Genomic DNA, 26,468 nt, shown 5'->3' with positions numbered 1-26,468 from the left:
TTCAGTTTATAGTTTTGGTTTTTTATTTAGTTTTTTATTGAGGATTTTCTTGTGTTACAAAACAAACAAACAAAAGTACATATAGCTTCCCCATATTCAATTCATTGAGTCTTTTTCATGGTTCATTTACATTTGCTATCATAGAATTGTTGAGTTGGAAGGGACCACAGGGGCCATCTAGTCCAACCCCCTGCAATGCAGGAATATTTTGCTTAAGGTGGGGCTTGAACCCACGACCCTGAGATTAAAAGTCTCATGCTCTACCAACTGAGCTATCCCATATAGTTATGACACTGTTGTCATAGACAAGTTGAGAAAGTTAAAGGGTGGTAAAAGAGGGATAAGGGAGGCCTAGAGCAGGGTCCCCCCACCCATGGAGCTAATAGCACCTCTCTGTGTCCCATCTGCTTCGCTCCAGAGCAGTGGTTCTCAAAGTGGGTAGGACTGCCCCCTGGGGGTGATGGGATTATCTGGGGGTGCCAAAAGGCAAGGGAGATTATCTGGGGGTGCCAAAAGGCAAGTATGTCTCTCATACTTTGAAAAGCTGGTATCTCTGTCAAGTTCATCAGTTCTCTTGAATTAAACTTAATAGTTTTAACTGGTTGTTGAACGAATGTGTAATTACCACATTTTTCCGTCTATAAGACGCCCCCATGTATAAGATGGGGGACTCGATTTAAGAAAATGGGGGGGAGATGGTCCAGAGTATAAGACACCTCCTAATTTTTGACATTATTTTTTAGTGAAAAATCCTAGTCTTATACATGGAAAAATACGGTAATTGTTGCAGTTTTGAATTTTTGTGTGTGATTACCTTTCTTAGTGGGCCATTCAAACCATTATTCTGAATATTTTTTTTTAATAAGTTAGGGGACACTGGGGGTGCACCAAGGGGGTAGTGGTTGAAAAAGCTTGGGAACCTCTGCTCTAAAGCACCGGTGGGGAGCCTCAGACCTGGGGCATGAGTCCACAGGGAATGGTAGTTGCCTCCGCCAGCCCCGATAAATCGTGTCCTCCCTAAAAGAGGGCATGTGTTGTGGTGAGACCTGGAGACTGACCTCCTGGTTGTAGGTGGGTCTATTGGATAGCCACAATGCCTGATTGGTGGGTTCCTCTTTGCTGGGTGTAATCTGGCCAATGGGGTGCAGTCTGAACAGTTCGAGGGACCTATTTAATCCCTTGCACGTGACCCAGAGGTTCTCTTTTGGCTCGGGCAAACGGAGCACCTGCCTACCTCTCCCTATATTTAGGGTATTTTGCAATTGACCTTGCTATGCCTTTGTGTGTCATCTGTCATTGGGACAGGGACACAGCAGGAATTTTCCCCACTTGGCTGATTGGCTGTTGCCATTTGGGTTTCGCCTGCCGCGTAGCAAATCGTCACAACTTGTAAGGTTGCGGATAGGTACTGGTTCATGTGATATGGATGGGAGAAAGGTCTTGCCAACCCTATGTGAAGGGTATTCCGTTAAAGGAATCCAGGGACTCAACTTGGTTTGGTCAACCCCTGAAAGGGGGTTGTGCCCATGCCTGAGTCCAGGGGAGCATCTGGGGGAGTGAACAGAGTCTGTTCCCAGGCTTTTCACCTGCCTCAGGTGTTCACCCTTGGCTGACCTATGATAGAGCTCTGGGTCAGTGCTACCTGCAGCTAGTCGAACCAGAGCCTATGCAACCACTCACTTTTCTGTAATCAATAAAGTTGTGGCCTAAATTCTGCCCAAAACCAAAACTAAAATTAGGAGGTGATTGGGCTGGATCTGGCCCCCGGGCCTAAGTTTGCCTACCCATGGACTAGCTCCTGTGCAAAATGGAAATTTGCATGTGCCCCTGGCCCCGCCCATGATGGGCATGTAACTCCACAGGAGAGAATAAATAAAATCCACGTTTAAAGCCCCAGTCACCTTGGGCCAGCCAAAATCTCTCAGCCTAACCTATCTCACAGGGTTGTTGTAAAGAGGTAGGAAAGTTTCAGTGCTTTTTAAGGAAATGCAGGGGGATAAATATTGATATATTAAAGACATTTGTATGGACCTGACAGTCTTCCAGTAATCTGAAGGGCTGTCCCCCAGACGAGGGCAAAAACTTCCAGGTGACCTGTTTACGGAGCATTATGTCGCTGACTGGTTTTAGATGTTGTCTCAAAGCAACTTTCTGGTACATTCCCCCATACCCCCCATCAACTTCCTTATCATAAAAAATCCAGTCGATTGGGGGAAGAGGTTGCTTAGGCAAAAACGCCAAATCAACTTTAATTGTGCAACACGTGATCTTATTTATTTATCACAATTTTATTTACTGTTTGATTGTACCGACACCTGTAAGAAAAAACACACCCAGGCATTTAAATATTTGAAAGATGATTAAAATAAACAGTAGTTAAATAGAGATAGAACACATGCAATATCTATACATCTACATAGGTTTGCTTAAACAAAAAAATGTTTTAAACAGGTGCTGAAAAACATATTGGTAGCCGTTTCTAAACAAGAATGTTTTTAGCAAGCACAGTAAAGAGTACTGTGGTGACAATGTCAATAGGCAGGGAGTTCCAAAGTTTAGGAGCTGCCACACTGAAGAAAACGATTTCTGACAACCGTGGAATGAGTATGTTCCACAGATCGAAATGATCAAGCGGTCATATATGGGGTAAGGTGCTCACACAAGTCCTACTGATCCCCAGCTTTATATACTAATAGTAACACATATTGAATATCACTCCAAAATAGCAATGCTGTGGATACACTTTTCTTCACTGCTGTCCTCTACCCCACCTTCAGCAACAGCTGGGTGCAGAAGGAGATTTAATGAGCTTAAGTTACAGTATAGGAGAAATCTCTTGTGCACTAGCACCTTTCAATAATGAAATCCATTTCTTGGTGGGCTCAATGATGCTTCAGATTAAATTCTGGGATTTAAAACTTTATTATATACCAGCCTATCCTATAGCAACCTGTTGAGATGTCTTGGTCTGGAGAAGGCTGCCTTATAGAAACAACTGGGGCACACCCGCTGTTTCAGTTCAGCGCCTGCTGCTCCAGCCGCGCGTGCGATTCTCTCGCTCCCCCTAGCGGTGAGTGCAATATATATATTATACAGTATTAAAATTAACCATCCTTGCAGAGAATTCCTCTTTCGGCTGCTCTCCTCCGCTGTTTAACGCTGCACGTGTTGCACGCTGCAGGCAAGGGAGAGGGAAGCCGCCCACTCTCTTCGCTTGCCCTTCCCCGGTTGTCGCCTGTAAAGGTCATTCCCCTCCCCCTTGGCTGGAGAGGTCGGGGGATCAATAGTCCCCCCCCCCCGGGAGGGGTGTGGCAGAAGGCTGGGATGCAGATTGCTGACCATGCCTAGAAGGTGGCTTGTTAAAGGAGATAGATATAAAATAAATCTGAATTGAAGCATCCAGCGAAGGAGGTAGAGAGTGACCCCCCGTTCTTCCAGCCAGCCCCTCTGGGAACGCAGCTCATGCAACCCTCAGCTAAGGCAATGCAAAAGGAGCAAAAGCAACGAGTTGGTGCTGGGAGCCGGCATGGTCAATCAAACAGTCCTCATTGAGCAAGCAAGGCACGTCTGTGTTCTATTGTTGAGGGCAGACGCCATGCACAGCCTGTGCGGGGACTAATGTGAGAGACCCGAGGAAGATGGCGTATATACAGGTAGGTCTGAGCAGCACCAGTGGGGAAAGAGAGAGATTATTGGGGATGGCGGTGTGGCTGCAGACCCCGAGGTTGCGGTGGGGAGAGGCAGAGGGAGGGCAGCCTCTGCTTGCAAGGAACAGAACTAAAACAATGGCAATAATCTTAATTTGAAAAAAAGCTGTCGAGGTTTTCTCCTTAGTTGCTACCTGGCAAAAGGGAGGATCCCTCTTTACTCTGAAACTTGAGCGACTCGAGTTGTGAGTTTTCGAGTTGCTGACTTTGCTCCCCGTTGGAAGAAATTGCAACCTGTAGCATACATTTTTTAAAAAGTAGCTGGCTGTAATTTTATTCTGCCTTGCCCTCCCTTCCTCCTTTCAATTTTATCGACTAGCAATCGTCAGAGTAGGAAAATAAAAGCCGTTGTTTTTTTGCTGGCGGTTGGGAGAAGCACTTGGAGGTTAATGGAAAAGCTCCATGGGGGGAAAACATGGGTGGCTTTTTATTTTATGAGGGAGGTGGGGAAATGAGTCCCTGAGATGCTGCTCAAAGTTGATGGAATGGTTGCCTGCAAAAATGGGGTTTGGTGAGAAATGGGTCTCTCAAATCATGCTGAAAATGTGTGTGAGAGAGACAGATATATATATATATATATATGTATATGTATATGTATATGTATATGTATTGTGCATGACTTTAAAATGTATATGGCTGCTACGCCTGTGGGTCTTGAAATATGTGTGCATGTAATTAATGACATGTGGATAGGTGGTTTTAAAAAAAATACTTGCTACGCGTGTATTAGTGATTCTGGGTGCTCCATAAGGCTTCCCTCCTCTCCTCCCAGAGATGTGGTTATGTGAAGGCTTGCGTGGCTTGCATGTATGCTGTGGAAACCTGCAGTTGAAGGAGAGGGTGTGTGAGAGAAATGTAAATACAGTAGAGCAGAATTTGCACTTGGGGCTCTGGAGTAAAGCAGGTGAATCCTATTTGTGTGTGAAAACTCCTTTTGGATTTCACTTTGCTGTGACAGTCCAGAATTTTTGGCTGCAGGCCATAGGCGCCAACTCCCTGGGGCCCTGGGTGCCCCAGCACCCACAAAATTCTCCATGAAGGAGCCAGGCAGCCACATATTTTGGTGCCAGGGCTATGCACGCTGCATGGCACCCATGACCCCAGGCACCCACGGCTATGGGGCCAAACTGGTGCTCTTGCTGCAGGCTGTGTGATTGGCAACACTGTGAGGAACATTTCCCCTCCTTTTAAGGGACGCTTAAGGTTACCGTTAAACCAGACAGTATTAAAAAGGTGGTCTTTCCTTCCTTGGAAGCTTTTAAGCAGAGGTTGGATGTCTGTCTGTCAAACTCACTGCTGGGGTGCATGGATGAGGTTTCTGGATTCTGCAGTGGAAAGGTGGTGAAAACACTCTCAAGCAGGAGCTGTCTGCAAGGAGGGCAAAGGGTCCTCAGACGTTTAAAGAAAGAAATCCTCAATTCTTCTGATTGACTTTATTGTAAGCATTCAATTCACTAAGGACAGCATTTATTAATTAGCTAGCCTTTCTTCCAAAGCAGACTTCGGTCTTTCAAATTTCAGCGGTGTCCAGTGTGAGGCCAAAATTCGGTGGTGCCCTGCCTCTCACCTTCCGTCCTGCTCAATTCACTGTGTCATAGTTGTGATGCTCTGCGGCGCCCCCTAGGCTTGGTTCCCCTTGTGTTGGAACCGTTCATGTGGACCAAATCAATCTCTGAACCTGCTTTATACCAATGTGATATGTCAGGTCTGGGGAACATTTAGCCCCCATTCCAGCTGTTGCTGAACCTGCACCATTGGTCATGCTTGCTGGGGCTGATGAGAGCAGTAGTTCAGCAACATCTGGAGGGTTAAAAGTTCCTCGCTCCAGATCTCAGTATCAGCTACACCAGGCACCCCCAAACTTCGACCCTCCAGATGTTTTGGACTACAATTCCCATCATCCCTGACCACTGGTCCTCTTAAGCTAGGGATCATGGGAGTTGTAGGCCATAACATCTGGAGGGCCGCAGTTTGGGGGTGCCTGAGCTACACTAACTGGCAGAGGCTCTCCAGGGTTTCAGACAAGGGTAATGCCCCATCTTACCTGACTATGCCGGGGAATGAACCTGTGATGTTATGCATGCAACGCAGATGCCCTCCCACTGAGCTGTTATTATTATTTATTAAATTTGTATGCTGCCCTTCACCTGATGATCCCAGGGCAGTTCACAACATAAAAATACAAAATGAGAACATGAAAAACAAACAAACCCAAAACTCCTCTCCCTCCAACACATTTAAAAGGCCATAGAATGTTTAACCTGTCAATGGCCTGGTTATAGAGAAATGTTTTCGCCTGACACCTAAAGATAGGCAATGAAGGGACCAGAGAGAAATTCATTTCAATTGACATATAAAGGTCAGTCTATCAAAGTGACACTTTCCAAAACTCTATGCAAACCGAAGCACAGGTATCCTTCAGAATTTGCACTAATCCACATTTTGCAATGCACTTTCCTCACCAAGCAGTGTTTCCAGAAATGGATTTATTTGGGGAATGTGAAGATAAAAATGAATACATATATTGGTAAAAATAACATAAACAAATGCTAGTTACAGGTAGGTAGCTGTGTTGGTCTGAGTCGAAGCAAAATAAAAAAATTCCTTCAGTAGCACCTTAAAGACCAACTAGGTTTTTATTTTGGTATGAGCTTTCGTGTGCATGCACACTTCTTCAGATACCAAGAATAAAAGAATACCAAAATATAAAAGAATGCATTATATTGGGAAAGTGCTTGCAAAAATGTATGCACGAGTCAAAACTGCACATAAAGATGTGTTTGTTGGGAGAAATTTGCACCTAAACTGCTAGTGGATTTTCAGGAGGGCTTCTTTTCCCAAGTGTAAATTTTTGCAAAATGTGAAGAGCTGAATTTAAGATTGGGGGGGGGGGCGAGAAATTGGGAGAGCCAAAATTGGCAGGTCTTTAAATCCCTTTGGTTCCTGCTGTGCACACTGGTGATTTAGGTCACCTTGAGTTGGTACAAGGGACTCACTGGTGGGGAGAGGGGTGTTGAGTTCAGGTCCTGCTTATGGGATTCCCAGAAGCATCTGGTTGGCCACTGTGAGGACAGAATGATGGACTAGGTGGGCCTCTGGCTTGATCCAGAAGGGCTCTTCTGTTCTTCCTCTCATGGTTTGTTTGCCTTCTCTATAGTCCGTGGTAGCTAAGCTTGGTAGCAGACTGCTGTTCTCTGAAAACGCCAGGCCTGACTTGCTCAGACCTCAGATCAACCTTTTCAGACATGCTGAACACCAGGCCACATTGTGGCTTTTCACTGAGCCAGCATTCAATCCCTACAACAGGGACAGGGAACCTGTGGCCCTCCAGATGTTGCTGGACTCCAACTCCCACAATCCCTGACCACTGCCTGGGGCTGATGGAAATTGGAGTCCTATAGGATACTACCTTATGCTGAGGCAGACTGTTCCAGCTCAGTAATGCCTACACAGACTAGCAGCAGCTCTCCAGTATTTCAGGCTGGGTCATCTGTCAGCTCATCCTCTGGGACTGAACCTGGGACCTTCTGCATACAAAGCAGATGTTCTGTCGCTGAACTATGACCCTTTGTCAGCAACATCTGAAGGACCACAGGGCCCCCTTCCCTAGAAGATTTCTTTAGATGACGCTATCAGTATGCAAGGTGCTTTATGGAGTACCAGAGGCGCAGTTCTCTGTACCAAGGAGATTGCAACCTGAAATTCCACAGAGGAAACAGCAACAGGTGAAGGGGAGGTAGTGGCAAAGCAGAAGGCAATATGCAGGCGTATCGTTTTGCACGTGTTTTATTTATTTTTTAAAAATTCCTATACTGCTTAACACCTCAGTCTCTTTAAGTGATGTAAAGTGAGGTGGAAAACGGTACAATGAATATAAAATCAATTAAAATTAATTATAAAACCAGAAGAATTTCTTTAAATGCCTAGTGGGATAGCTCATTTAGTAGAGCAGGAGACTCTTAATCTCAGGGTCGTGGGTTCGAGCCCCATGTTGGGCGAAAGATTTCTCACCTATCTCAGTGTTTCCTGCACGGACTGGCAGCAACTCCACAAGGTTTTAGACAGCTCTTCCTGGAGATGACTGGAATGGAACCTGGTTCCAAAGCAGATACTCTTAATACCGAACTACGGACTTTCCCCAAGGCTCCTCTCCCCGCCCCTCCCCACATTAACTGTTGCACATCTGAGGCTATATATTTATTCTGTGACATTTACAGCCTGCTCTGCATGCCCTAAACCCACACTAGTTTCACTAGATGAATCACTGATGCAACCCCAAGGGGATACTGAATCTGTCCTTTAGATGCAGAGGCAGCGTGGTACTTAATGCCATCAGATGGATAGCAACAAGCGGGAGAGGGCTGCTGCCTTCTCACCTCCTCCTTGGGCACCTGCGAAGCACTGAAACATAGGGAGCTGCCTTACACTAGGCCAGGCTATTTGTCTATCTAGCTCAATATTGTCTACGCTGACTGGCAGCAACTCTCCAGGTCTCACACTGGAGTCTCTGCTACCGCTATCTGGAAACGCCAGGGATTGAGCGTGTGGATCATCTGCATGGAAAACAGGTGCTGGGGGACTTCCAGTGAGCTGCGGACGCGGAGGGAGCGCGAAGCAACCGCTCTGGGGGCGCTTCGAGCGCGACAGGCGAAAAGTGGGCTCTGTAAGGGCTAAGCGGTCCTGCAACGCAGGGAGTTACACTGATATCGGGGGTGCCCAGCGGCATCCGATACCGCTCTCCCCTCTTTCAGGTTCCGATACCGCTCTCCCCTCTTTCGGGTTCCAACCTCAGGCCAAGGCAATGAGTGTGGCCCCCCAGACCTCCTTGTCTGGCCTCAGAGCTCTCCACTGGCCACATCCTTCCCTGCTTTGCACCCATTGTGTTTTTGCTTGGCTGGGATGTGCCATTGAATTCTGATGGATGGACGATGGGGAGGTGTGCCTGTAAACTGACCTACTGTACAAAGGTATAATTTACACTGGTTATTCCTCCCTACTGTAACTGAAGATAAGCCTAGGATTTAACTGTGGGGACATTTTGGGCGCATATATGTACCACAAAATTTATTATTTATTAATTGTCCACATATTTATTTGTTGCATTTTTATCCAAGGATCTTAGAGGGGAGCGGCATGTGTGGGATCTTCCTGTGTATTCTCACAGCAACCCCATGAGGTGGGTGAGGCCTGGGCAATGCAACCAGCCCAGCAGTGGGTTTGATAGCTGAGCAGAGATTTGAAGCCAGTACTTCCTGCTTCTATCCCAGTGCTCTAACCTCTATGCTAGAATGGCCCAACGTTGTTATTGGGGCTACTGTGTGTCACCTGCAGAGCTTCCAAAGTGCTTCATGGTGGATTTGGCTTTCCTGACATGCTCAAGAACGTGTTAAGTGCTCAAAGAAGTAAGAAGTCTTTGGAGATGTAGCCTGGTTTTGTTTTATGGGACTTGATGGAGCCCACAGCATTTGAACTTCCATTATATAGGGTACTTAATGATCTAGAATGGAACATTGTTTTGCGGGACTTGATGGAGCTGTGTGCCATGTTCTGGTTTTCTTGCCAGAAGCCATGAGATAAGCGGCAGGCAGGACTGGTCAAAGGTAGCTGGACCATGGACAGCTCCAGTTGAGCAACATGTTCAACAAAGGCTGGGAGCAGACGAAGGGCTTTTGTCTTTCTGTCTCCAGACTAGGTTCTCCAGGCAACACCCATCTGAGAGAACTTCAGAGCCTCTGAATGCCAGTTACTGGGAGTACTGTAATAACTAAGGCAAGGGCTGTTGTGCTCAGTTTCTGCTTGTAGGCTTCCCGTAGGGGCAGTGTTAGAAACTCAGATATACCGTATTTTTTGGAGCATAACACACATTTTCCCCCTCCTAAAACGGAAGGGAAAAAGTCGCTGCTGTTATGGAGCGAATGCCAGAGCCAGAGCCCGTGCAAGAGCCAGAGCCAGAACCCCGCAAGAGCCAGAGCCCTGCACCAGAGCCAAAGCCTGTGCGAAGAGCCAGAACCAGTGCCCCACAAGAGCCAGAGCCCGTGCAAGAGCCAGGCTCTTGTTTTCCTCCTCAAAAAAGTAGGTGCATGTTATGGTCCAGTGCGTGTTATGGTCCGAAAAATATGGTATAAGCTGGGTGCCAAATGTTGCAGAGGAGCCCACCTGAGAGGCACCAGAACTGAGTTCTGGTGAGCTCTGGCTGAAAAAAATCCCTGGTTTCCCCCACCAGATATAAGAAAATATGCAGGGCCTCTGTTCTGCACACCCAGCACAATGAGGTTGGTGAAGCTGGTGGCAAGACCAGCAGGAGCTCAAAGTTACACACCTAGTGAAAGATGGTTATGAAGCCTTGAGGTGGTAGATTGGTTTGTATGCAGATGACACCCAGCTCTATCTCTCTTTTAAATCAGAACCAGTGAAGGCGGTGAAGGTCCTGTGTGAGTGCCTGGAGGCGGTTGGAGGATGGATGGCGGCTAACAGATTGAGGTTGAATCCTGACAAGACAGAAGTACTGTTTTGGGGGGACAGGGGGCGGGCGGGTGTGGGGGACTCCCTGGCCCTGAATTGGGTAACTGTGCCCCTGAAGGACCAGGTGTGTAGCCTGGGAGTCATTTTGGACTCACAGCTGTCCATGGAGGCACAGGTTAATTCTGTGTCCAGGGCAGCTGTCTACCAGCTTCGTCTGGTACGCAGGCTGAGACCCTACCTGCCTGCAGACTGTCTCACCAGAGTGGTGCATGCTCTGGTTATCTCCCGCTTGGACTACTGCAATGCGCTCTACGTGGGGCTACCTTTGAAGGTGACCCGGAAACTGCAATTAATCCAAAATGTGGCAGCTAGACTGGTGACTGGGAGTGGCTGGCGGGACCACATAACACCGGTCCTGAGAGATCTACACTGGCTCCCAGTACGTTTCCGAGCACAATTCAAAGTGTTGGCACTGGCCTTTAAAGCCCTAAACGGCCTTGGTCCAGTATACCTGAAGGAGCGTTTCCACCCCCATCGTTCAGCCCGGACACTGAGATCCAGCGCCGAGGGCCTTCTGGCAGTTCCCTTACTGTGAGGTTACAGGGAACCAGGCAGAGGGCCTTCTCGGTAGTGGCGCCCGCCCTGTAGAACGCCCTCCCAGCAGATGTCAAGGCAATAAACAACTATTTTACTTTTAAAAGACAACTGAAAGTGGCCCTGTTTAGGGAGGTTTTTAATGTTTGATGCTGTATTGTTTTAAATATTTGGTTGGAAGCCGCCCAGAGTGGCTGGGGAAACCCAGCCAGATGGGCAGGGTATAAATATTATTATTATTATTATTATTATTATTATTATTATTATTATTATTATTACTGTTTCAGGTTTCCACAGGTTTCAGAGGAGGGAGGCTGTAGCTCAGTGGTAGATCAGCAGGTCTGCAGGCCAATCCCTGGCAACTCCAGGAAGTCCTGGGAAAGATCCCTGGCTGAAATTTTGGAGAGCTGCTGCCAACCAGTATAGACAGTGCTAATCTAGAGAGGCCAGTGGTCTCATTTTGGTATAAGGCAGCTTCCTGGAAATGCCGTGGATAGAGAATAGAGAAAGGAAGGGGGAATTGGATAAAATAAGAAATACATTTCAGAAATAAAAGAAACACACAAGGCAGTTCTAGATGCAATATCAATGATTGAGATGCATAGAAGAGAAAGAATATTAAGATTCAAATCAATATCGCAGGAGCTGGACAAACAGATAGAACAGAAAATAATTCCAGAACTAGCAAAGTGGCTTGAGTTGGAAGAGCATGAGATGGTACATAAAGTAGAGGGAATTTTTAGAATCAGATCCAGACTTGCTAGAACAAATAACTGGCCAGGAGATTGCCTTGTAACTTTTGTAAACATGGAACAGAGATAAAAGGGGTGGAAGGAAGAAGGAGTCCAGACAATAACAGATTGGCAGAATAAAATGCATGAATTTGCTGAAATGGCACAATTGACAAACAGCTTGAGAGGTAATTGAAAGCAAAAATTCATGGGAAAGTGGAATAGGTATAAGATATATGTTCAAAAGTATAGTAAAGGTGCATTGTCTACGCTAGCATTCGAATGACCTTGGAAAGAGAATGAGCTGAGTAATTAACTTAAGGATACACATTCATGTAGGAATATATTAGATAATTAGGTAAAGAATTATATAATAGAGTACATTCATGTGTAAAACAAGAATATACATTAGGGATTAACAGGAAGTCCAAATTGTGGTTTATTATTATTATTATTATTAATTATTATTATTATTATTCTCTTTTCTCTTTTATGTGTTTGATTTTGTGTTATGCTGAGGGGTGTAACAATACTTAATTCTGTAATATAAGATATAAAATGTTTATATCTTGTTATATAGAGACCATCGTATTGATTACTATTACTATGTACTGATAGACAATCAATCTCGAATGTATGTCCCTTTGGTCATTAGTTTATTTTGTAGTATAATAAAATCTTCAATAAAAATTAAAAAAAAGAAAGAAAAGGAAATGCTGAGGATTGATCCTCGAACCTTCTGCATGGAAACCATGAGCTTCACCACTGTTCTGAGTAAGTTAAGGCAGAGCAATGTTGGATAATATCCAGGGACTCCTGGGGGAAGCAAGCAAGAAAAAGAAATACTGTTCAGCACAAACAATGGTTTCTAGCTACGTTTTGCGATAAAACCATGGTTTGGTTGGTATGGTGAGATGCCTGAATGAAGACACTGTTATACCGCTGTACATTTCTTTCAATGTTTGCTCCATAGTAGACCTGCTGCTGCTCTTCCGGGATCGATAGTTTTCAGTGCATGGCTGAGATTGCCTTTCCATCAAGAATTAAATTTTCAATAAGCAGTCTCTGTGCAGGTTGAGCAAAGTCTTGGAAGTAATTCAGCAAAGCCATCCATGGATCAAATTTTATCGCATCATGAGTCATGCATCAAATTACTTGCAATACTTTTTAAAAAAAACACAACCCACAATGCCAGCATTCAACCGGAATTAAGAAGACATGCTTGGGTGTATGATATTGCCAGCTGTGCTCATCAGGATCAGATCAGGTAATGGGTTTGGACACACCCACAGTTAAGCCACAAGAACGTGTGTGCGTGCAAAATGTTTCTGTGCATCGGCCATAAATTTGTGTGACGTACGTGGATTAGATGCACGGACGATGCAATTAGAGGCATTTTATGTGCTGAGGTGCGTCATTTCTGCTTCTCACTCAACCCCTTTGCTCTTATTGAGGCAGAGGTCACTGAACTGAACAAAGTATCCTGTCTAAACATCAGGAAATAAAATCATTGCAAATGAAAATCAACCAAACAGCGCACCTTCTGCATTTTCAAATAACGTGACTGGTGTTCTGGCATTAAATAACAAATAGGCATTCAATAATTAGGCATTTGAATAGCACGACTGGCTTGAGAGCAGTACATGTGAAAAGGATCTAGGAGTCTTGGTAGACCACAAACTTGACATGAGTCAGCAGTGTGATGCAGCAGCTAAAAAAGCCAATGCAATTCTGGGCTGCATCAATAGGAGTATAGCATCTAGATCAAGGGAAGTAATAGTACCACTGTATTCTGCTCTGGTCAGACCTCACCTGGAGTACTGTGTCCAGTTCTGGGCACCACAGTTCAAGAAGGATATTGACAAGCTGGAACGTGTCCAGAAGAGGGCAACCAAAATGGTCAAAGGCCTGGAAACGATGCCTTATGAGGAACGGCTTAGGGAGCTGGGTATGTTTAGCCTGGAGAAGAGAAGCTTAAGGGGTGATATGATAGCCATGTCATATAGAAAAGGGTGAAAGGTTGTTTTCTGCTGCTCCGGAGAAACGGACACAGAGCAATGGATTCAAACTACAAGAAAGAAGATTCTACCTAAACATTAGGAAGAACTTCCTGACAGTAAGAGCTGTTCGGCAGTGGAATTTGCTACCAAGGAGTGTGGTGGAGTCTCCTTCTTTGGAGGTCTTTAAGCAGAGGCTTGACAGGCATCTGTCAGGAATGCTTTGATGGTGTTTCCTGCTCGGCAGGGGGTTGGACTGGATGGCCTTTGTGGTCTCTTCCAGCTCTATGATTCTATGACTGGCAACCTGATTCCACCCGTGAGAACCAGTATGTGCTGGAGTGCCTAAAGATCAGAGATGGGGAGCCTGATGGCCTAATGTATCTGGAACTCCAACACCCATCAGTCCCACTCAGCACGGTCCATAGTTGGGTATGAAGGGAGTTGCATACCCGAGGGCACCAGTTTGGAGAAAGCCTGCATTGAACAAGTACAAAGCAAGCAAGGATTGTAGCCTTAGAACCCAGGAGAACAAAGCCTTAAGCACATTCACTTTGTGGGGGCGCCTGGTCAAAGCCAGGGCTGACTACCCAGGGGGAACATTTGGGATCAGGTGAGCTCTTTCAGAAGGAAACAGAAATAGCAGCTTGGTAGGGAAAGTGCACAGAATAAATTGATTTCCCCCTGGAGATCCTTTTCAACTTCAGTAAAATATGTAGGACAATAAGAGCTGAAAATAGTATCATTTTTCTAGAAATCAAAGCCATGGCACCAAGCAGGGAGGGCAGGTATTTGGGGATCATTAGAGCTTTGCTAAACTGGTCTTGTCTGTTTCATTTTCTTCCCCCTTGCTTCATCATGGATATCTAAAAGGACAGTTGGAACCAATAAATGAGGTGAGTTAATCTGGTGACTCATTCTGCCATCTCTTGCCTCTCCCCAGGCAGAGGGAGATGGTTGTGCTTTTTCATCTGCTCGTTTGCTTTGTCTGTCTTTGGTTTCTGGCTTGCACAATCTCTTCCTTGGCAAAGTGCATCTTGATTTCTGTAGGGTACATTCTTTTTCCTTAGTTTCTTTTTCTAGTGCAAAACGTGAATTGCCTTTGCTGATCATGTGGCAGGCAGGCTGATTTCGGTCATTTTGGGTGCAGATGTTCTATGCAGTATCTGGTAAAGGTAAAGGGACCCCTCACCATTAGATCCAGTCGTGACCGACTCTGGGGTTGCGGTGTTCATCTCACTTTATTGGCCGAGGGAGCCGGCGTACAGCTTCTGGGTCATGTGGCCAGCATGACTAAGCCACTTCTGGCGAACCAGAGCAGCACACGGAAACGCTGTTTACCTTCCCGCTGGAGCAGTACCCATTTATCTACTTGCACTTTGACGTGCTTTCGAACTGCTAGGTGGGCAGGAGCAGGGACCGAACAACGGGAGCTCACCCCGTTGCAGGGATTTGAACCGCCGACCTTCTGATTGGCAAGCCCTAGGCTCTGTGGATTCCAAATCTGGATTGCATGGGAATCTTCACTTTAAAAAGCAGTTATAGCCCTCATACTTTTAAAGTTAATTGTCACATGCTCCAGTGTGCTTGTGATGTTCCGGTGCACATAAACACCTCTGTGCACTCCATAAATTGTTGACTAGAAACCTTTCCATAAATAGAGTATAAATATTTACTGTATTTTATTTAGAACATTTGAACCCAACTCTTCAGCCAAAAAGTCTTCCAGAGTGGCTTATATACAATCAATTAAGACAGCCCATGTCCTAATTGGATGTTCTATATTATTTGAATTGCTCTACTCAGACTTAAGGATGTTCCTAACGGGAGAGATTAACAGTACCCTTTTCTTTTAATTAAGGATAAAACCTGCCCACCTAAGCAGTGGAGTCATAAATAGAAATATATAAATATAGAGTAAGATACTCAATTCAGTTAGAGCTTAACTGAAGTACAGAATTTAGAACTGACATGAAGCCATTTAAACCTGTGGTGCAAATACGCAAAAAGAAATGTTCATTTTGGTTACTGATGTGTGAATACGTGACAAGAATTTGACGTCCTCAAATTCACTTATGGATTTGATAGCATATGTTGCATGGCTTTGCTTTTTCCTTTTATAGTATTTGTGGATTGTATTGAACAACGGCACTCAAAAAATGTATGTGCATGGACCCTAATTCCTCTCAACCAAATAGAAATGGCTACAAATAGAAGACTGCCTTTTGACAGCCCTTAAAAATAGAGGAATATCATCTGCAAAGTAGGACACATTGTCACACTATTCTTGTTTATATCTTAAGTTGGGACTGTGGGCTGTATCTAGTGTTACCCTAATCAGAGTATTTAAATTGAAATTAATGGACAGGAAATTATCTTAAAGCTATTGATTTCAGCGTTTGGTTTGAAAAGCCAAAGTTGGTTGGGAAAAGAACCCCTTAGATAATTAACTTGCACTTCTTTCACATCAATGGAGTAAACATAGGAAGCTGCCTTATACAGACCGTTGTCCACCTAGTTCAGTATTGTCTACACTGGCTAGCAGCAGCTCTCCAGGATTACTGGCAGGGGTCTCTGCCAGCCCTACCTGTAGTTGCCAGGGATAGGACCTGGGACCTTCTGCAAGCAAAGCAAATGCTCTGCCACTGAGCTGCCCTCATCCCCCAAATTAAAGAAGGACTTCAAAAGGGAGTTTACTTTATATATGGAAAAGGCTCCTCCCTACAGACATTTACATAGGAAGGCATTAATTCCAGGTCCATTGCAGGCAAGAAAAGCAGCCGAAAAAGCACACAGGCACACCCAGATGAAATCCAAGCCCTGCACCTCAATTACAACTGAGTGTTTATGCTTGCCAGCCACCAACTGGTTGTAATTTTTGCTATCTGGTTTCCAACGGCCTCAGGGCCTGTTGTCTAGAATCTCGGATCTCTTGCTGTGCAGATGGACTTGCCGGAACTGTTGCCAGAAGTGTTATGACTGCAGCTGTTGCCAGTCAAGCGATGACGAAGTGGAAATCCTCGGGCCTTTTCCACCACAGACGCCTTCCTGGTTGTAAGTCTGGATTCTGCTTTTAGGATCCCGTTTGTTCCCCTTTCACTTCGGTTTCTACAAAGATTCCTGGGAGCGTTTGGAAGTCTTGCTTACCTGCCCATCTGGATTGGTTGCTTGTTTCTAACAGGCATCCACGATTTGCATTTTTTCAAAAAAGGAAAACAACAATATGCATGTTAAATGCAAAGCTGTAGTTTGGCCCTGTGTTAAGGTGGTGAGAGAAATTCGATTCAATCCACGTTTAAAGGTGAGCTACCTGATTCGGATTTCCCATGCCAATACGCAGACCAGAACACAGCCATCCTTTGAAATTCTCTCTGAATTTTGCAATGCGGTTCTCCAGCCAAGTAATCTGTATGAAAATGCATCTGCTGAGGGCAAGTGTGCATAGAAATGTGTGTATTAATGCATTTTTCTATGTTATTTTCATTATCATTAGGGAAGGCAGCTTTGCAATAATGTGTATACAGTGGTACCTCGGTTTGCGAACGCAATCCGTTCCGCGGAGGCTTTCGCTCGCCGAGGCATTCGCTCGCCGAAGGCACGCTTCTGCATGTGCACGAAGTGCCGATAGAGCGCTTCTGCACACACGCACTGCACAGATCGCTTCTGCGCATGTGCGAGCTGCACAGATCGCGCCTGCGCATCCGACGCCGCGGAACCCGGATGTAAACACTTCTGGGTCCACGGCGTTCATAAATGGAGGTTTTCATAAACGGAGGTAGTCATAAACCAAGGTTCCACTGTATTAAAGTAAATTGCAAACGGATGTGGAAAACTGAATTTAAGATTGGAAAAATGAAGAACTGAGAGAAACCGAAATTTACAGATTAGCCCATCCTTGCTGTCACAGTGGCCGGAGTGGACTACTTCAGAGTAACGACGCTACGCAGCTCTGCATTTTATTCTTTTATTGGTGCTGCGTATTTACAGTGCTCAAGTCATTGCTATTTACACGGAGCGATGTTGTCAGTCGGTTTCAGAACCTCCTAATGGCTTTTGGCGCGTCTTTCTCCAACACAAAAGCTTTGGCAGACCCATCCTCTTGCCCCTCCTCTTCCTGCGTAATTCTGGAGTTGGGGGGATGGGTCTTCCCCCCTTACTTGCCCCTTCCTGTCCCACCTGGGACCCTGGCTCCTCTACCTTGCCTGAGCCTCGGACACGACTTCCTGCTTCCCCACTGGAATCGGAACTCTCCCTGCTTTCCCCTTTGCTCGGGGACGGGCTTGAACTCAGGAGGGGAGGGACTTCGCGATATCCCCTGTCCCTCACATCCACCCCCCTCCCAAGCTCTCCTTCACCCCTCCCCAGGCCCCCCCCATGTGTCGGTGACGACTGGAAGCCTAAAAACTCGGTGCTCTCCGAGCCCGTTGGTGTGAACACCTCCCCCCAGTCCTGCGAGCCCCCCCCTTCCGCCTGGGAGGACGGGAATCCCAAAAAGTCCGTGGCGTCAGAGCTGGTGGGGGTAAAAATGTTTTGCCAATCTGCTCCTTCCTCTGACTGGGTGGATCTTGGCGACACCCATACCTCATCCTCTGGTTCCTCAAACTCCGCTTCCCAGCGCCATGGTGAGCTGTTCTCCCGTGCCTCCTCCTCCTCCCCCTCCCTTTCCATGTGCCAGGGCTTGGGTCTGTGGGGAAAGAGGGCGTGAAATTCTTCCACCAAGAATTCCTCCTGTATCTGAGTGGCGGGAACCCATTCATTCTGGGACGGTGGAGCATCCTCCCATGCCATGAGGTACTCCAGGCCCCCCACCCCCCACCTTGAATCCAGGATGGCCGTGGCCTCATTGAGTTGCTCCCTGCTTTCCCTCTCCCCCCCTCCCTCGGGGGTTTGTTCGCTGTCTCTGAGCCTGCTGCTTTCCCTGTACGGCGACAGCAGCGATCTATGAAACACTGGATGCACCCTCATGTCCTCTGGCAGTGCCAGCCTGTATGCCACCGGGTTGACCTGTTGCGTGACCGTGAAGGGGCCCAGCCATTTGGGTGCCAGCTTTTTGCACCTCCCTCTGGTGGGAAGGCCCTCCGAGGACAACCACACCTTGTCCCCCACCCTGATGACCTCCCCTTGTCGCCTGTGGCGATCTGCCCCCTTTTTGTACGCTTCCTTGGCCCTCTCCAAGTGTTCTCTGAGCTGCTGGTGCACCGTCTCCAGTTCCTCTGCCCAATCCTCAGCCTGTGGGCCCTCCTCCTCCTCCTCCCTCTCCCTCTCTGGGAAAGATCTGAGGTCGCGCCCGTAATTGGCCTTAAAGGGCGACACCCCTGTGGAGACGTGCACTGCATTGTTGTAGGCAAATTCTGCTAGTGGCAAGCGATCCACCCAGTCCGTTTGCCGCTGGCTGACGTAGCATCTCAGGTACTGCTGCAGAATGGCGTTGACCCTCTCCGCTTGTCCGTTGGTCTGCGGGTGTCTAGCCGTCGACAAGCTGACCTCCACCTGCAGGAGGTTCATGAGCCGCCGCCAGAACCTGGAAACAAATTGGCGGCCACGATCCGAAATAACCCTTAAAGGTAATCCATGCAGTCTGAAAATGTGATCAACAAACAGTTTGGCTGTCTCTTCTGCCGAGACTGCCCTGGCACACGGTATAAAGTGACACATTTTGGACATGAGGTCCACCACCACCAACACTGCAGTCTTACCCCTGGACGAAGGCAGATCTGTGATGAAGTCCATGGACACCACTTCCCACGGCCTGTGTGGTGTGGCTAAGGGCTCCAGCAACCCTGGTGGCGCTGCTCTGACCACCTTCGCCCGCTGGCAGGTGGTACAGCCCCTTACATAGTCTCGAACATCTTCCCTCACCCCTGGCCACCAGAAGTGTCTCATGACTAGGTGAGTGGTCTTGTCCCTTCCAAAATGCCCCGCTGTAGGGTTGTCGTGCATCTGCTTGAGGACCGTACGTCGAAGCTGGGTGGTGGGTAGGTACAGCGCACCCTTGTAGAAAAGCAGCCCTCTGCGTTCTGCAAAGTCTTTTGCCTGCTCCCTCCCCCCTCTCAGTTCTCTGAAGATGCGGTTGGCAAATTCATCCGCTGCCGTCAGTGCTGTGAGTTCTGCCTCGCTCACCACTGCTGCTCCGCAGGACCATGCCGACGGGGGGAAAATGTGCCTTGGGGCTGGTGGCGCCTCCTCCTCCATGTACTCTGGCTTGCGGGAGAGGGCATCCGCCCTGACATTCTGCTCTCCTGGGATGTAGTGTATGGAGAAGTTGAAGTTCGAGAAGAACTCCGCCCACCGTATCTGCCGCTGGTTGAGCACCCTGGCAGTTCTCCAGAACTCCAGGTTCTTGTGGTCTGTGCACACCTGGATGGGGTGCTTGGCGCCCACCAGGAAGTGTCTCCAGTGCTGGAACGCCGCGTGGATCGCAAGAAGTTCCCGATCAAAAACTGTGTAGTTTCGCTCGGGCTGGGTCAACTTCCTGGAGAAGAAGGCACAGGGTCTCCACTCTCTGTTGGCGTCCAGTTGCAACAAAATGGCGCCCACAGCCTTATCAGAAGCATCTGTTTCAATGCGTAGGGGCGCGTCCTGAACCACGTGGAACAGGTTCTGGTCTGAGGCGAACACCCTCTTGAGGCTTTCGAACGCTGCTTGCGCCTCTGGTGTCCACCTGAACTTCTGCTTGCCTCTCAGGCAGTCAGTGATGGGAGCCGTAACTCGAGAGAAGTTCTTGATGAACTTCCTGTAGAAGTTGGCAAAGCCTAGTAGGCGTTGGGCATCTTTGCGCGTCCTGGGGCTGTGCCAGTCCAGGATGGTCTGCACCTTGTCCTTGTCCATTGCCAGCCCCTTGTCTGACAGCTTGTAGCCCAGGAAGTCCACCTCCTTGGTGTGAAACTTGCACTTCTCCAGCTTCACATACAGGTGGTTCTCCTTCAGGCGCTGTAACACCTCCCTGACGTCCTTCACGTGCTGCACTGGGTCGTTGGAGTAAATAAGGATGTCATCCAGAAAGACCAAGCATTTCCTGAAGAGTAGGGACCCCAGGACGTGGTGCATGAAGGCCTGGAAGCATGCTGAGCCCCCTTGCAACCCGAAGGGCATCACCAGATATTCAAAAGAGCCCAGAGGCGTGAACATCGTGGTTTTCCACTCATCGCCTTCCCGGATCCTGATCAAGTTGTACGCCCCCCTCAGGTCTAGCTTGGTGAAAATCTTGCCTCTGCGTGCCGCTGTCAGGAGATCATCCACTCTGGGCATGGGGAAAGCCACTGGCTCTGTCACCGAATTCAGCCGTCTAAAATCCACCACAAGACGGCGCTGTTGCGTGTCTTTCTTGTCCACCCAGAAGACCGGGCTGCCCCCTGCTGCCTTGCTTTCTCTGATGAACCCCCGCTTGAGGTTCTTGTCGATAAAAGCGCGCAGATCCTCCAGTTCCTGGTCTGACATGGCGTACAGCTTGGCTGGGGGTATAGTTGCCCCAGGCACCAGGTTGATCTGGCAGTCAAAAGGCCTGTGTGGGGGCAGGTGGTCGGACTCCGCTTCACTGAAGACCTCCTGCAGGTCCCAGTATGGTTTGGGTATCGCCTCACCCCCTTTGACGTGCATGGTGGCCACCGTGGCTATCGGAGGCCCCTCCCCTGGTTGGTGCTGCATGCAATGTTCCAGGCAAAAGTCCGATCCAAAAGTGATGCATCTCTGATGCCAACTTATGGAGGGGTCGTGGCGCGCCAGCCAGCTCATGCCCAAAACGATTGGGGGGTCTGAGATGGTGGTGACGTTGAATGCCAGTGTCTCTGAGTGCCTTCCAACCGTCATTCTCATGGGGGGGGTTTGATGAGTGATGGCCCCTCCCAGCAGCTCTCTGCCGTCAATGGTTGCCACGTGCAGAGGAAAATCCAGCTGCAGAAGCTGGATCTGGTGCTCTTCTGCAAAGTTTCTCGAGAAGAAGTTGGCTGAGGCACCACTGTCAATTAGGGCGAGGACCGTCAATGGATAGCCATTTGGGAGCGTGAGCGTCACTTCTAGAACCACTCCTGCTCTGGGAGGGGTGGGCTGGCTCTGCTCCTCTCTGTGCGGGTGGGTGGGCTGGGGCTGTTGTCTGCTGACTGTGCCTGGCTGCCGCCCCTTGTCTCCTGCAGCCAGGCTTTCCCGTTTCCCTGCTGTGGTGCTGCGTCAGTGGGGGAGGGCACAACCGTTCCCGCCTTTCCTTGCCACTCCCTGCGATGTGGGCAGTCTCTGACGAGATGCTGGGGGGAGTTGCAGAGAAAGCAATTCCCACCCCTTCCCTCCTTGCGTCTTGGCGCCGCTGGGGTTTGAAAAGCCCGCGCGCGCGCGCTATCAATCTGCATGGGTTCCTGGTCCTGACTGGCCCCAGGCGTGGCTTGAAAGGGTTGTTGAGGGAGTGGCTTCTCCTGCGACCGTGGGAACCAAGCCCGCTTTGCGCGCGTTGCTTGCTTGTCGCTCCATCTGGATTCCTGCCTCACCCCCACCGCCAGAGCCGCTTTGCTCAGTTGATCCATATTACTGGGCTTTGGACCTCTCGAGAGCTCATCCTTCACCTCCTCATGCAACCCCAAGTAAAACGCCGCTTGCATTGGGGCAGACTCCAGATCCCACCCCAATCTGTGCACCAGCATGGTGAATTTCGCCCAATACGCGCGAACTGTCATATTTCCTTGGCGTAAATTATGAAGTTCCTCCTTAGTCTGGTCCATATGACTATCGGACGAATACATCGTTTTCAAACCTTCTAGAAATAGTTTGACATTCTTCATGCAAGGATTCCTTGTTGCAATTAACGGTCTTAGCCACTCCCTGGCCGCCCCTGTAAGGTGCTCCACAATAAACGCTACTCTGTGCTCATCATCAGGGAACTCATCGTGGTGCAGCTCAAGAGCATACACAATCTCAGTCTCAAAGCCCTGAAACTCCTTCGGGTCTCCATTGAACTTGCTTACTAGGGTCCCGGCTCTCCTTCCTGGCAGCACTTGGACTTGGGGTGCCCCTCCCGCCTTGTTTTTCTCTGCATCCAGCTTGTTTTGGAGGTCTACCGCCACCGCCCTTAAATGCTGCTCTTTTTCCTGGAGCTCTCTCACCTGTTCCGCAAGTTGTAGCCGGTCGTCCTGGACCTTCTTAGTCTCCTCTTTAGCTGCCTTCAATTCTCCCTGCGCCTGCAGCGACAGCTGTTGCAGTTCTAGCTGGGCTTGCTCAGCGATCTGCCGCCACTTCTCCGCCTCTGACACGCTCATCCCGGCAACTCCAAAGTAGCCCAAAAATGATTAGGAGGTTGCTGTCACAGTGGCCGGAGTGGACTACTTCAGAGTAACGACGCTACGCAGCTCTGCATTTTATTCTTTTATTGGTGCTGCGTATTTACAGTGCTCAAGTCATTGCTATTTACACGGAGCGATGTTGTCAGTCGGTTTCAGAACCTCCTAATGGCTTTTGGCGCGTCTTTCTCCAACACAAAAGCTTTGGCAGACCCATCCTCTTGCCCCTCCTCTTCCTGCGTAATTCTGGAGTTGGGGGGATGGGTCTTCCCCCCTTACTTGCCCCTTCCTGTCCCACCTGGGACCCTGGCTCCTCTACCTTGCCTGAGCCTCGGACACGACTTCCTGCTTCCCCACTGGAATCGGAACTCTCCCTGCTTTCCCCTTTGCTCGGGGACGGGCTTGAACTCAGGAGGGGAGGGACTTCGCGATATCCCCTGTCCCTCACACTTGCCTTGTCTTTGGGAAGATGCCTCTTTTGAGTCAAGCAGAGGTCATCTCCATTAACGTCCATTCTGTGTGAAGTGTTGGATATCCCATGGTGTTTTGGTTATTCCTACCCACCCCTGTCCTTCGGATGAATTTTATATTTGTATTCTCTTACTAAATTTCTTACATATACCACAGTAACAGTCTCATACCTAGTGTTGCTCAGGAATTATAAGAACCCCCTTCCAAATCAGTGCAATTTTGAAAAGTTCAGTCACCCATCTTGATTCAAAATGGCTTCCAGTTGTGTCCAAACATAGATCCAAACCTGCTCCTTGATCCTCAGGAACCATTACGCAAAATTTGGTTAAAATCAGCGCACCTACACCTTTCCCACTGCTGGTGTCATTGGAAACAGGAGTGGAGTGGAAACAGGAGATACAGAGTATAAAAACCCTGACATTTGCATGACTGGACTGTAACCTGCTAAACAAAGACAAGAGTCAACACTGTCTCCATTTCTTTTACTGGCACTACTTCCCTCTGGTTTGCACCCCTTCAGGTGAAAAAGGTTCACCTGAAAAATGTTCCTGGCCCCCATGTAGTAACAACCCGACCTTCTTTGTTTGTCTACAAAAGCTCTTTATTTTCCAAAACCTTGTGCTCTCAACCAGCAAGGCTTCATTGTTTTACCAGTCTATTAATGCATGGGGACTCGGAGTTGGAACAGAACTCTAGAAATAATTTCATCTCCAACATCCAAGACAGAAAATAATGATGTTCTTACTGTACCATACAGAGCTGGCAACTTGGCTGTCTTGCGACAACTAATCTAATTATGTTGACTTAGCACACATAGCAGCAACACCTTCCTGTCATTTCCTCTCTAATATTTGCTTTCCTGCTTTGTTGAGAAAAGATAAATTGTAGCAAAGAGCAGTAGGTGCTCTTCAGCTTTGCAAATTGTGTTCAAAATATTTTTTTAAAAAAATACTTGGTGAGATTAAACAGAAATTGCAGCTTGGTTCCTCTTTTTTGGTGGCCCACATAAAAAACAAACAAACTGGGAGCTCTTCTGAATGGAGCCAGGATTTAGAAGTGGACATGTCAATAATCTGGTGCCATGATGCCATCAGGTAACGGATGGGTGGGAGGCCCCACCCACATGTCCAGGTTGACTGGCAGAGGGAGCTAAGGGTCTGATTCACCAGCACATTTTCCGCAGGATCCTGCTGGCTGCAGGGGTCTGTTTCACTAGCGCTTCCCTGTGGTGAGCATGTTGGCGAAGCAGCACTCTTCAGTGTAGCTTCCTGCCCATCAATTAATGTCAAGCTGATGTCAGCTGATGCACAGGTGGGCATGGTTTGGGGGAAAATAGCATCGTGGGCCAACTTGGACCTCTGGTGGGCCAGGATTAGCCTGGGGGCTGTAGGTTCCCGTACCCCTGTAGTAGAGAAATAGAATGGGGGGGGGGAGGAGAGTACAGTCTTACCTCAGTTTAAGTACGCTTCGGTTTGAGTACTCTTCAGTTTAAGTACTCTGCGGACCCGTCTGGAACGGATTAATCCACTTTCCATTACTTTCAATGGGAAAGTTCGCTTCAGGTTAAGTACGCTTAGGTTAAGTATGGACTTCCAGAACCAATTACCGGTACACTCATACTTCGGGTAAAGTACTCTTCAGTTTAAGTACTCCGCGGACCCGTCTGGAACCGATTAATCCACTTTCCATTACTTTCAATGGGAAAGCTCACTTCAGGTTAAGTATGCTTCAGGTTAAGTACAGACTTCCGGAACAATTTGTGTACTTAAACCGAGGTATCACTGTAATGAAAATATATTATTGTCTAATTTCAGAGGCATTGAGTGTGATTGTGTTGCCATTTTTACACTCTTCCAACAATTTCTCAGAAATTGGACAATTGCAAAACAGAAAAATCCTTCCATGAATTATAAATTCATTTGAATTAGGAAGCTGTGCTTCAGAACAAGCCAGGCTATAAATATATATTAGTAGCTTAGAATCTTTAAGAAGTTAAAAATAAGAAAGAGGTAGCTCTTGGGCCACATCTTTTGTGCCTTATAAGTACCATTTTGTTTGTAAAAGTAGGGGAATTTTTTTATGCCCTTTCCTTTTAAAAAAATATGCCCATAAACAGGACAAAATGGATCTGATTTTTTTTGTGGGGTGGGGGCAAGGCAGAGACATGATATGTTATTGATGATGATGAATGTGCACAATTAAATGATTTGCAGTAATAAACTAAGAAACAGGGCTCTCCATACAGGCTTGTGGTGCAAATAATAAGAGAGTATAGCAATGGAGTTCTGAAACACCACGTTCATAGGTTAATTCAATTGAGGGAGGAAATGCAATGCTCATCCTGGAAGAGAGTTCAAGATAGTTCATTTCGACAGGGTGAGCAATCGAAGCGACGACAGGGATGGCGACTCTGACAACGCTGCAACGAGTGAGCCCCCTCCAACCCCTCAGGACGTTTCGCTGGACAGAAGGCGGTCGTCTTCGGATACATCCCGATCCACTTACAGCCTCACAAGACGAATTTCAAGTATGTTTGCCACAACCAACCTTTTTGGCATTTTGGTGACTTTGTGTGTGTGTGTGTGTGTGTGTGACATCTCCTCAGCCTGTGGGGCATGGGGCTGCCCCCCCCCCCAGGGCTGCCATCCACTCTGACTGTTCATTGAGTGCCTTATAAAGGGGTCCCTGTGTGCGATGTAGGTGCATAACAGGCTTCTAGGTTAGGAGGGGATGCAGATAGGTCCCCTTTATGTGGAGAAGCACTACACAAGTATACCAGCATTTATTTAGGGCTTGTTCTCAAAGAGGCTGTACATGTGGCCTGTGGGGGAGCGGGGAGTGTCTGAAAGGCACATTGGGGCTGGGGGCGGGTGCAACACAATCAGCACAACCCATCATGATGTTGTTGTGGTCTGAGGCCAGATCCCATGGGCCAAGGCAGGTCAGGAGTTGACTTCATGTAAATCCAGGGCTGTGATGAGGCTCTACAATTACTGCAATAGGGGCTGTGCGATGACATACTTACATTTTTATTATATAGTGAGGGTCTTATGTGCACTATCCATTTAAAGCAGCACCATGCCACTTTAAACAGCCATGGCTTCCCCCAAAGAATTCTGGAAAGTGTCATTTGTTAAGGGTGCTGAGAGTAGTTAGGAGACCCCTATTCCTTTTGTGGAGTTGCAGTTTAAGAGAGTGGTTTAACAATCAATCCCTCTTCCCAGGGTATTCTGGAAATTGTAGCTC

At 47.7% G+C, this 26,468-nt stretch overlaps 1 protein-coding gene and 1 non-coding gene across 2 annotated transcripts in view; one reads left to right on the top strand and one right to left on the bottom strand.

Annotated features, from left to right (window-relative positions):
- Nucleotides 1-209: 209 nt before the first annotated feature.
- Nucleotides 210-278, bottom strand: TRNAK-UUU (transfer RNA lysine (anticodon UUU)). The gene has a single exon. It is a non-coding gene; the product is annotated as a tRNA-Lys (tRNA).
- A 3,081-nt stretch (nt 279-3,359) lies between these two features.
- Nucleotides 3,360-26,468, top strand: part of SYT17 (synaptotagmin 17) — a 37,809-nt gene continuing 14,700 nt past the window's right edge. Inside the window, exons 1-4 of the mRNA XM_035132281.2 lie at nt 3,360-3,653; nt 14,370-14,387; nt 16,397-16,545; nt 25,598-25,749. Coding sequence (XP_034988172.1) covers nt 3,639-3,653; nt 14,370-14,387; nt 16,397-16,545; nt 25,598-25,749 — 334 coding nt within the window. The 5' untranslated portion in view covers nt 3,360-3,638. The remainder of the gene's footprint in view (nt 3,654-14,369; nt 14,388-16,396; nt 16,546-25,597; nt 25,750-26,468) is intronic.

The sequence above is a fragment of the Zootoca vivipara genome, chromosome 14 (assembly GCF_963506605.1).
Source record: "Zootoca vivipara chromosome 14, rZooViv1.1, whole genome shotgun sequence".
NCBI lineage: Eukaryota > Metazoa > Chordata > Lepidosauria > Squamata > Lacertidae > Zootoca > Zootoca vivipara.
This window is presented reverse-complemented; position numbering and strand designations above follow the sequence as displayed.